The sequence below is a fragment of the Gallus gallus genome, chromosome 1, assembly GCF_016699485.2.
Source record: "Gallus gallus isolate bGalGal1 chromosome 1, bGalGal1.mat.broiler.GRCg7b, whole genome shotgun sequence".
Lineage (NCBI taxonomy): Eukaryota > Metazoa > Chordata > Aves > Galliformes > Phasianidae > Gallus > Gallus gallus.
The window spans coordinates 40121005-40133481 of NC_052532.1; the positions used below are offsets into that span (position 1 = coordinate 40121005).

General features: G+C 39.2%; 1 protein-coding gene across 1 annotated transcript in view; it reads right to left on the bottom strand.

Moving 5' to 3' along the window:
* Positions 1-810: 810 nt before the first annotated feature.
* LIN7A (lin-7 homolog A, crumbs cell polarity complex component) overlaps positions 811-12477 on the bottom strand; it is a 47984-nt gene continuing 36317 nt past the window's right edge. Inside the window, exons 4-6 of the mRNA XM_004937594.5 lie at positions 9986-10195; positions 4280-4488; positions 811-2938 (exon numbers count right to left, since the gene is read on the bottom strand). Coding sequence (XP_004937651.3) covers positions 2896-2938; positions 4280-4488; positions 9986-10195 — 462 coding nt within the window. The 3' untranslated portion in view covers positions 811-2895. The remainder of the gene's footprint in view (positions 2939-4279; positions 4489-9985; positions 10196-12477) is intronic.

Consider the following 12477-nt stretch of genomic DNA (forward strand, 5'->3'; position numbering starts at 1 on the left):
AGATTGGAAGCCTGGCTGAGATAAATATCTACAAAAGGTACAGTGTATTGGACTACGAGTTCTGCAGCATTATTCACCAAGGAACTGCAGGTATTTTTGTCATTGCTTCCACTCATGTGCATTCATTGACCTTTCATCTGTGCTTTGTCACTGTAGGAGACGAGGAAAATGCAACCTGGTGAGCTTTTCCCTTTATCAAGGGATATAAAATCCTTAAATCCCCTATAAAGTGCCATAGAAAAACTACAGCTACAACAACAGACCCATTAACAACAGTTCTTACATCTGGATCTTTGGCACTGGTGAACATCATGCAAGAGCTTGTAAAAATCACGTGACACCCTTTTGGTTCCTGTGATAAGGAGACAGAAAATACTTATTGAATCTCCTTCGATTTGCTGCCAGTGTGGGGAAACACAAGAGGGAGCCCCAAGGGTAAATGTGAGCAGAAGAACTCACTACGTCGACTGAAGGTCAATTCTGCGTAGTGAAGCTGCAAATGCCAGGAGACCAGTCAGATAAAATATGATGCACGGATACCTGCAGACCTGCCTGTGTTACGTGATCGCCTCCACACACTTCAGGTCCAAATTCAGCAGTCCACGTGTGGAAGTGCTCTACCATGTTGGGACCAGGGGCATTTAAACCAGAAATGAAAGGACTGTCTGTAACTAAATGTGGGGCATGAAAAATGACCCTTACGTAGACACTTCTCCCCGCTTCCATTTCAAATTTATTATCAGTTGTATTTTACTTGTATTTTTACTTTCACCTTATTTTTAAATGTTGGCAAAGACTGGAGTGTTAACGTTAGTGTGCATAAATAATTTATTGAGTAATAATATATGAAAATGAATTTGATATGCTTCTCTATATGAATGACATTCCATTACGGAAGTTTATTAATCAGCACATTCCACTCCATCAAATCTGGATTTTTTGAGGAAGAGGAGGGGAGGAGGCGGAGAGGCAGTTTGGAACAATGCAGTACAGTGGGCTGACTGAACCTGAATAATACTTGGTCTCTGAAAACGCACAGTTATCAGTGTAACTCAAATCATACTGATGAGATACAGAACAGTTATATGCAGTCATAGTAACAATTTATATACTGTTAATATTAATAGCAGTGTCTGTTCGAGAATACAGATTTAAAATAGGTACGTACAATTTTATTAAGTATAAAAAGATACCGTGCAGAGCACAATACAATACATTTCAGCTTGAATTCTCGTGGTACTCAAGCTCCACTGTCTTAATCGACATTGTCACCAACAACCACTGGATAGAATTACTTCTCTGTATAAAATGAGCCTTTTCTGGATATATTCACAATGTTTGGTTTTAAAAATACAGTAATATTGTTTCACTAGCTACTTACACTAATCAAACACTGACAAGACTGTTGGCCAGCCTGCATCTGGTTTTTCACACACGTACATTACTGACAATTTTCCCTGGTTTGTTTTGCCTCTCTCTGAGAATAGATCCTTCAAAATATTAATTGGTGCTGACTTTTTTCCAAGTTCACAATCAGAACACAGGCTCACACTACTTCTACATTCCTCACATTGCTAAAGTTCACTGACATCAGCTGAGTCTTCAATATGCAAGGACTGCAGGACTCTCCCCTAAGCTCCTTTCCCCCCGCCAAGCTTTTTCTAACGTAGCACAGAAGGCATGCTTTAAATTATTATTTATTAGGATACAGGGATTCTATTTGCTTAATTTCTTGAAAGTGGATGACCGTTTACAGCCTTCCAACTTTGCCTGTTTTCTTTGGAAAAGCACACATGTAAACTTAAGAAATTACGTATTTTGTTTGTGCATTCCAATTTGGTTAGATTAAAAAAAAAAAAAGTCAGAACTCTTAACTTCAAATTGATTTAAATGATAACGTGAGGGTCTTAAAAGAAATGACTTACACTTCCTCCTCTCTAAAATATATTAACGCTGGACTGGAAAATAAATTAAATAATACAAAAACGCTGAGATTATGCTATCACAGGAATATCTGCCAAACAAAGCTTGGTCTTTTGCTAACATTAGCTTACTACATTTGCAATACATGCTAAGCAAAGACCCTACTTCTCTAACAGGTACATTCAGACAATATATATTTTATGGAATAAATATATAATATATCCAGTTATAGATTTCTGAATAGTAGCTATAGTAGATACAAGCAATGCCTACATTTAAAAATACAGTTCTAGGATTCCCTAACTTTACCACTAATAAAATTAAAATTGACCTAAAACTTTCTCACTCTGTTGATGCATAATAAAATATATGGAAACACCAAGAGTAAAAAGCCAATTGCTTCTACAAATGGAATACTTTTATAAATATAGTAAATTGCTATTTTCAGAGGGAAAATTTTAAATTATAAACAGGAAATTAGGTTAAAACAGCTCTACAATATATAGTACAAAGTGGCTGTGAAGCGCGATGTATGAGTTTGATGTCTGTGGCAAAATTCTGAACTGATGCAGCTGTTTATTTCTGGAGATAACTGTAAAGAAAGACTCCGTCCCCCAAAACAGCCAATCTTGATCTCCTTAAGCCAAAACTTTCACTGACTAGAGAAGGCCAACCAGCCACTTTGTGAGAGTAAGGAGTGCAAGATTAGATCAAACAATTATTTGGAAGCCCTGGACTTCTCTGTCTCACAGAATTTACTTACCATGCTGTTCTCATTAGGAATAGAGTCACAGAACTACTATGTATCTGTGACTGTCATGTTCTGAAAAGTCTAATAATGATAAGTACCCTCTATATGGCTGTCTTAACTACATTATTCTTGCACTGAACATTCTCCAGATGAATTCTGTTTCGTGTTTCTGTAGTTGCTTCCTTTTGATGGAATACCGAAGTACAGATCTGGTTGCTTGATTACTGCACTCTTGATCGAGGCTTTTTTTTTCTTGAGAATAACCTAGAATTAAAGAAACACATTTCTCAGGGCAAGAACAAAGAATTGAGGAATTTAATTGCTGGCTGCCTCTGTCTGCCTTTCTTTCCCTTTCAGTTGAGATAAAAATGTAAAATGAGTAAAAATATCTTACTTGCTAAAAAAAAAAAAAAATTAAGCTTCTTTTTTTTTTTAAAGGAATCTTCACAGACTTCAGTGTTGTCTGCATCAACAAAACTGGAATTCTGATGGCTACAGGACGTGTGGCCTACCAGGGCTTTCTCTTCCCCTGAGTACCAGCAGAGGTCAGTGTCAACGAGTGACAATGACACCATCGCTTGGAGCTTCAGTTTCTCATAATTAGGGGACTTTATGAATCAGCTGTAGAATATTCTTGGTACAAATGTCGCATTTTGGGAACTGCTGGTATAAAATGTGGAGGATCAGGATCTAAGCTCTTGCGTTACCACATGCTTCCTATTTGATTTCATTTGGGCAAACTGAGTGTATTTATATACGTATTCAAGTCACAGGCTGCCAATGATTTCAGAAAACATGCAACTAAGGAATATCTGGGTTCTGATATCTCTGTATATACTGAATATCAGTCATGAGTGAACGAAGTCCTACCGAAGTGGATAGGAGAAGTAAGACCTGTGGCTTCCCCGCACATGAACCACGGACTGAAGTGTGGGGTTCCTGTAGCAGGACAGGTACTAGAAAAACTTTTTTCACATACAAGCAGCAAATATTAATGCTCTGTTGCACAGTAGTAAAGATATGGTTGAAAACATATCGAATGATCTATATCTGGTAGTATATGCTTATCACTGCTGTTTCCAGGCAATGCAGATTTCTTATGCAGTCTTGCTTGCATATATGCCAGTGCTGCACAGTGGGCACTGATTTTTGGGTTATTGGAAATTAGTTCCAGAATTTGTTCAGGCCTTTCATTCACCTATTTTCACAGTGCATTTTAACTGGGGCAGATCACATGGAAATGTACCAAAGGATGAGCTCTCCTAGTCCTCAGTGCGGCAAGTGCTTGCCAGGGCTCTCTCCCAGTCCACCCCAAGGGCTCCCCAACCTGCCCCAGGCCCGGGACCCGATGTCACCTCTGGAGCCATCAGACCCGCCCCAGCCAGGCCACAGTCCAGCTCCAGCTCCCCACAGTGCTGCCCTGCCCAGCCTCGGGCCTCATTCAGCTGGGCCCTTCTGTAGGCCCCCAGCTGGGCCTGGCCTCCAACTGGGTTGGTGCTGCCCCGGTGTCCCCGCTTCCTCCTCCTGGCTGGGCTTGGATGGGTCCTGGTGCCAGGCCCTGCCCTGCCGAGGGCCTTAAGGAAGACAATGAATACTCTCACCTACGACATGTGATTTTGCTGTGTATTTTGCTGCTGTTGCTGCTGCTGAATGAGCAATTGCTGCTGTTGCCGGCGTCGTGCTGTTCTCAGTTTTTCGAAGCGAGCCTCCATCTCCTCCAGCACCTTGGGAGTGTAGCGTACCACCAGCTTGACGCTGTCCTTGGCCGCCTTCAGGAGCTCCACTGCCTTCTCGTGGTGCTCCCCTTCAACGCTCTGGAGGCAAGGAGCACAGACTTAATACCAAAAAGGCTGCTTTGATCCAGGGCTCCATCCTCATTTTTGCACTTGCTGCCACGAAAAAGCTGTCAGGGTTTTAGGAAATTTTCAGGCTTTACAGTTTTCAAGGAACCATTACGGGGAAGTGTGTTGTTAAGTAAGACTTCTACACTATTGCGAATGTGTTTATCTTCATATTTTACATAACTCAAATGTATTTTAGGTTGCATTAGAAACACGATCCATGTGAAGACAAGGGGAAACACTCTACATGCTTTACGCAAACAAAAAATAATGCAAAAAATCAAACTCAGCTCCTGCAGTAAAAACCCAAACACTCTAATTGCAAGGTACAAAAATAAAGTGGAACGGAGTGAACATAAAATCTTATTAACATGTTAGCAAGAAATGAAGAAATTGCAAGTGTGAAATTGCGGTTCCTCTCTTACGCTGTGGCCCTGCCAGGATCCCGCTGTGAGCGATGGGTGGTGACGGAGCAGTCACGGAGCTGTGGGAGGAGGAGCGCACCCACAGCTCCCAGGGACAGCCCTTGCACTAAGGAGCTGATGGCAGTGCTCACACATTGAACACAGAAATGGCACTGGTTCTGTCGGCATGAAACTGGTCTTTATATGGTTAGCTGTATGTAATCAAACACTAACACCTGAAGCATTGCAAGTTCTTGCCTAACAAACACATTTTCTCCCTCTTTGTGGAAAATGCTTTATAGTAAGGTGATACCTGCTGTGTTGCCAAATGCATACCAAAAGGGGCTCAAGCTCTGATTTCTGTGCAAGCATTGCTTGAAACAGTACATTTCCAAGAGGGGGAAGTAATTTGGCTGTGAAAAGAATATTTAATTTCTATCATTAAATGGATTGACTGGAGTGCTTTTCATGCATGTAGATTGTTCCACTCCTTAGGAACAAGGGTGACATTTTCTAATGGTGTGTGATTGCCCACGTGGTGTAGGATATATTCCAGCAAACAAAAGTATCTCTGCACAGAAAAAAGCTTACACAAGTGAGATCCTCATATGGATTTTAGACCATTTAAAAATGTCAATTTCTTCCCACATAAAATAAGAAAACAAGCTCTTACTACATGCTGCTTTAAAAGTTCACTGTATACCCTGCTATTTAAAATGAAACTATACGCATAGGCCTCCAGAGAGAAGCATCAGCGTTAAAAACATTTGATGCTCACTTCGCACTAAAAGAGTAACTTAGCATCGTTATAGCAACTGTCAGATGTTAGAAGATGCTAGAAATGCTGAGAAGCATTGTCCAAGAACACAATGAATAAGAATTCCACTGTGGCACACCATGAGTTAGCAATAACGATTTAGAAGTTTCAAAAACCAGACACAATGCGCTTCTACATAAATTATATACACAACACAATCCAAGCTTATCACCATGGTGTTTATCCTCCTGCCTCCTGGTAAATGTCCTTCAACGCATTAATCCAAATAATTATTTCAATAGTCTTGGTCAACTGACAGACTCCTGTTTCTACAGAAATGTACAACGCTTCAAAAACAATGCAACTTAGAGAAATAATGAATGTTGTTTCATGTGCCAAAATGATTATCCGAAAAAGAGAAAGCCTTGAAATAAACCATGCCCAGAAGGGTTGTGGATGCCCCCCCCGGAGGCATTCAAGGCCAGGCTGGATGGGGCTTTGAGCAACCTGGTCTAGAGGGAGGTGTCCCTGCCTATAGCAGGGGGGTTGGAACCAGATGATCTTAAAGGTCCCTCCCAACCCAAACCATTCTGTGATTCTAAGTATTCACTTGATTGTTGAGAGAAATAAATGGCTTCATGTTTTGGAACTGTGTGCTCATGAAATTTGTCCAGTAGGTCTCCCGTTCAAAGATGTTCAAGAAAACTGATGATCCGTGATGACCAGAGTTGTTAGAAACTGCGACTGGAATAAATCTGCTGAACAAACACCACTACCCAGAAGCAATTTGGGGAAAAAAGGGTTTAGTTTAAAATACTGGAAGAAGAAGAAATTGTTGCTGTGTAAGAAACAGTGAATGTAATGCTCCAAAAAGTGCTGAAATAGGAAGCTGTAGATGCACAAGGGTGTTCTGTGAAAGCACTCTCAGAAAAAAAGTCATAGATATGAATTAAAACATCTTCCCCAGGTTCTAACTTCCATCAATGAAGAATTGTGATTGTATGTGTTCTTTAAAGGACTGACAAGATGGAGTACTTTAACACTTCATACATTTTAGCAATCTGTATTTAATTCATTAATGCCTGTCTTCTTCCCATTTGCCTCCAGCCTTGTTTTTCCTGTTTACAGCCAGCATTTTCTAATTAGAAATGTAGTGTTTGACTTTGTTGCTATCCAGGTCAATGGAAAACTCCCACTGACTTGAATAGTAATGATACAGAGCTCTGAACCATAACCAAAATGGGGAAACAAACAAAGGCAGAATAAAAGATAGTTATGCTAAAAACAAATTTTACTCTCCAAACTTACCCAGCTCAGGTCTTAACCAAAGGTTTCAGCTGCTTTTAAATCATTGCTATACTTGCCATTAACATCTTCACTGCTACTTGCACTCATGTTTTGAAAGCCCAAGAAATGCTTTTCCTGCATAGCTGAAGCTGCATAACATAAATAGGGGAACCCCTTGGAGTAGGGACAAGAGGTTATACCAGCAAAGGAAGTTGTTTTGCAGATTGATTTCTCCCCCCTCTGCAAATCACTAACGCTGTGCTGGCAAAAGGCTCCTGCTGCTATCAGTCATGCCTGCACAAGGGATTTCACTGCCTGGACTACACTGGCTGGGGATGTGGCAAGGATCTGACACTTATATTACTTTAGAACTGCCCACCAAACATGAGATCTAGTATTTTTGTATTTTGATTTAATATGTAATTGTTGCCTGTGTATATTTATATAAATTCTCGTATTTCTTTCCCTTATTGCATTGGCAGATTGTATTAACAAGGAAGATGAAATACTCCACAGACAGGAGTAGCTGAAAGAACTGCAGACATGTTACACGGAAACACCAATATTTACAGCATCCAAGCAAACAGACTTGACATAAATATAAACAAAACAAAAACACAGTCCCTTGCAGACAAAAAAGAGAATCTGGTTGTTACTTCACAAGATGAGAGACAGACTAGAATATTTCTACTAGGTATCTGTAAGCAAACACCTGGGTGAGAAATTAGCCTTTAGATATCTATTTTACATCCTTGTAGTATCTGACTCAAACCAGGTATGTGATAAACACAGAATCTTTGCCAGGTATTAACAGTCACCAACAAGTGCCTTTGCCAAGCCATCTGCAGGGCTTGGTGCTTTCAATTTCCTTTACTTTTAGGGGGTATGGGACAAAAGTATGTAAGGAAACACCCAGCATAAGGAGAAAGCAATTTCTTTAATGTCTGGTGAAACAGCTCAAGGAACAGTCATCCTAGTCATGCTGGGATAAGGAATCTGGATTCTGAACAGTCAGCTCTAATTTTATGTTGATAATTATGAATCTGGATAACCACCAAATTCTGGGCACAAACAAGTTACACTTACTTCATTTTCATTCTGTGTTCCACTGCTGAGCCGTCTGTTGTATTGTGCATACTGTATATTTGTTTTTCTTCAGTTAAATTCAGAGTGGCACAGAGTGAACTAGCACCAGTGAACAATGTTAAATTTAGACCTTTTCCTCCTGTCTCAAGCTGCCTGCAAACAAGTTGCCAGTTCTATAATTTTTCTCTTTTCATGAATTATATTGTATGGGCTTACTGAGCCCAAGACTGGTTTGTGAGCAGTTGCACATAGGCGTTATCTTAAGTATGAAATTGCAATTCAAATTCCAAATTCTGTTGTTCAGACTCTGAACACGCAAGCAGCTCTGATGTATCTCAGAATCAGCTTTCTCCCATGCCTACATGCAACTGGGAATTTTATATAGTGTTTTCTGCTACATTAGCTTAATACCCATTGTAGAGCACATTTGTGATTTTTTTTTTTTTTTGGAAGATTATCATGAAGTAGAGGTGACAACAGAGTCAAAGTCAGTATATCTACATATGTGAAGGTTCACTACTTTCCTCCTCAGTATTTGCCTACACACTGTTGAAAGTAAAAAGATTTTTTGAGAATCACAAATCTATTAGTGGATAAACTCCTCTCTCCTGAGTATTTGTTTACCTCTGGAAAAGACAGCTGAACAATAACAACATTATTCAATCTGCTTCCAGTCAGTGAAGTTTAGGCAATATATTTAATAAATGTTCATTTGGTTTCTTCTTCCCTGAGACTAAATGATCTTTTGTTTCTTTGTTTTTTTATCTTTTTCTTCTTGTTGTGTACTGGGGATAGGAAGCTTACAGAATGAGTGTTTCTCCTTTGAGAACAGGATTGTTGATAGAAGAAGTGGTAAAAAGCCTGTCTGAAGTGTTGTGCTGATACCCAAGACAAGGGGAATACCTATTGTTTGAGAGAAACAGATGACAACATGAAAGCATATAGAATACAGCACTTCCTTCATTGTTTACAGACTTGCAACAAGGAGAAAATTTAAGCTGCAATGCCTGATATTTATGACTGGATTCAAAAATTGCTTGTGACTCCCTTTGGTGTATTTAAATTCAAAGTTCAGACGGAGGTTTTGCATTAAAAATGATTATGTTTTCATTAAGAGAAGAGTGGGGTGATATGATTGCATAAGCTTACATTTTTAGGAGTGTATTTTACTTTCCCTTGTAAAAGGGAATAAAAGGCAAAATGAAAGGTAAGATTTCACCCATATTATTACAGGTGGAACCTGATTTTCCCTCTTGTGTTCCAAAAGGCTTTTATTTTTACCTCCATACTGACATTTATGGTGAAACTACAGTGAGACACTCCATCTTGCAGTATTGACTTAAATGAAAAATGACTATGTAAAAAAACTGCCTTTTTAACTTACCATACCTGCTCCCTGTATGCATTCATTTGCACAGCTAATTCTCTGATAAATACATCATAGGTGGGTGAATGTTATTAAAAGAAATCTGTAAGGCATTTGCCATTGCAAATCAGTGGCAAATGTGTTTATCAAATTTCTTTTGCACTGAAATGCTCTGAAGGTCACAAGACTGCGTAAGTACCACCGAGGCATCAATATTTGGAAAGACCTGCATATCTCAGAGGCTACGGAATGCAAAAACAACAAAAGCTGTTTTAATGGTTTTACTACATGAGGAATTTGCTCAACTATCAATTAGATAGACATAGCTTCCCTGTCAGTTCGGCACGTGGTATGAATTTAAAACGAAGCTCTTCAAGCAACCTCTATTCCAACACAAATTGTAGTGGCACGAAGTTGTTTGCCTCACCATACCACAAATGAATACTGAAGGTGACTCGCAGAGCTAATTCTTTATATTTTGTGTGGTGGAATTTTAAATCAGGGTATCAGAACAGCTGTGGAAAATGAAAGTCCAGATGCAAATGAAAGGTCTATTGAATTTCCACATACCACTCCATTAACTGAGAGCAGCTGGTCGCCCCGTTTGAGCCCTCCGTGCCTTTCTGCCACTCCTCCAGGAATTATGCGGGAAATGTAAATGGGTGAATTTTGTTCCTTTCCTCCCATCACGTTAAATCCCAGGCCTTCATCTGTCTTTGGCAGCTCAACCACTCGCGGGTGTGAATGGCCTTCGCTTGCAGCAAAAGCAGCAACTGTTGCCTGGAAGAAAAAAACAGAGTGATTTGGCTATACAGGGAGAACGCTGATACACCCTGTTGTTCATTCTGCAGGAAGAACTCATCTATGTGAAAACATTTCAGCATCTTATTCTGCCTGTTTTTTTTTTCTCTGATTATCTGAAAGCACTTCGCAAATATTAAGTTCCATGCCAATGCATTTGAAATAAAGGAGTAAGCAGAAGAGTAGAGAATTCAGGTGACTTGTCAACGGTAACTCAGAAAGTTAGCAGCAGAGCCAGAAGGTGGTACCAGGAAGCCTGACTGTGCAGGGTGAGCATTTCTGATCGCTACCGCAGTTCTTCTTTACCTTTTCACAGGGAAAAAGTGCTACTGTTGGATCAGATGATGTGAACCGTACCGTGTTCCTAGTTGAAATAAAGTGGATGAACTGAATCGTTAACTCTTTGCTTTGCTTTCCAGCGTGCAGAATTGGTTACTTTATTCTTTGTGCACAAAAAAATTCCTGAAAGGATATCGTTTTAAAAAGTTTAATTATAATCTTCATGAAATTTCAGTAATGAAATAACTCCTGGAACAGGAACACTATTTTTTACAATATAATCCAATCGAAACATTTATTGAAAAATTAGATTTTAAGACAATGGATTTATTGATCAATTTAAAAAAACCACACAGTAAACTGTACAGCTTTTACTCAGAAAACTGTAATGTATTATATTTCATTTTTTCACTGCAGATGTTTTTTACCTTAATTACACATCTCAGTAAATCATCAAATAAACAATATTTGCATCCTTTTCAAAGCATGTTCGTAAGCCAACCTGCTAGAACAATTCTGTATTACACTAATACTTTTTGAGCATCCTAACAATGCTTATGCTTAATAGAAGCTAGTAGATGACGTGACATAATGGATCTTGGTTCTTGGTTAGGTGTTTTTGCACATGCAGACCTTGTCATCATGCACACATTTAATGTCAGACATGAATGCACTAGGAGAATGCAACGCAGACAGCCCAGAAATAACCAGGAAATATTGCGATATCGAAACATTGCTCTGTAACCCTGCTGTTCTATATGAATAAGAAATGAGAATGGCAAACACTAATTGGATTTCTCCCCATTTATTATGCAATATAGCAGAAATTTCTATGTTTAGTTGCAGTGTAGACAAAGCGGGATCTCGTATATGCATTTCTCTCTATTGCAGCACAGACCTTACATTGTTCATTAAGTTTCTCTCAGAAGAATGTTAAAATCAGAACAAGCGGATGTTCTACTTGGTATGGAAAATATACCAAAGTTTTGTGTATTATTTGCTGGCTACTATTGGGCTTACTTTTCTAAAACACTGCAGAAATCTTTCAATAACACACATCACAACGTAACATGCATCATTTGATGCAGCTTTACATGAAAATTCCTAACACAAATGCATAATGGTAAGATCTTATTTCCATTAAGATTTCTGGGAGTCTGTCACTAACTTCCCAGGAGTGAGACCATAATGAAATACTTCTAAACTGGATTTATGGCTTTTACAGGTTTACTTGTTCCGCACAATACCTGCTTTACCATCCAGGAGACAGTCTTGAGTACAAAACAATAATGGAAAAAATAAAATCATGGTGAGTGAACGTCCCTGTTTGGCATTGTGTATCTTTGTGCATCTTATGAAAATATAGAGCATACTACACACCGGTATACAGAATATATTCCTCCGAGGTTGTGTGCATTTCCTTAGAAAATTACCGTTTTACTAGTAGCAGTAATGTAGCTGTCATGGTCTAAGGATATGAGAGGAGCAGGTTCATATGAACAAAAAGACAAAATACTTCATTAGAACAGGTAATGCATTAGAAAAAGTGGACTTGTATTTGGCTGTGGATTCTTCTGATCCAGCCGTCTGTGTCACTGCTCATCCTCACTACTTGGTCAGCACCTACAGCTCCCATTAATTGAAGTTAAATTTTGACTGTGTAGTTGCTACCTCTTAAATCATTGTGTCCTCACTGGATGAGATGTATGCAAAAATAGTCCATTGAGAGATAGACTGCAGCAGGCAGACTTCTATAGAATTACCCAGTAGATTTGCTTTTGCAAAGCAGCTTTTCAAAAAACATCAAATTCCACAAAATCATTCTCTTTTCTTAAGCTACAGAAGCAGCATAAAGGTTTAAATTTTCCATTATGATTGTTACCTGGGAAGTAGCACTGGTTCTAGACTCTGGGCTGCCACTGATGTCTAAATTTTCTTACAGTGTACACACGAATACCTGAAACACACACGCGCACAGTCAA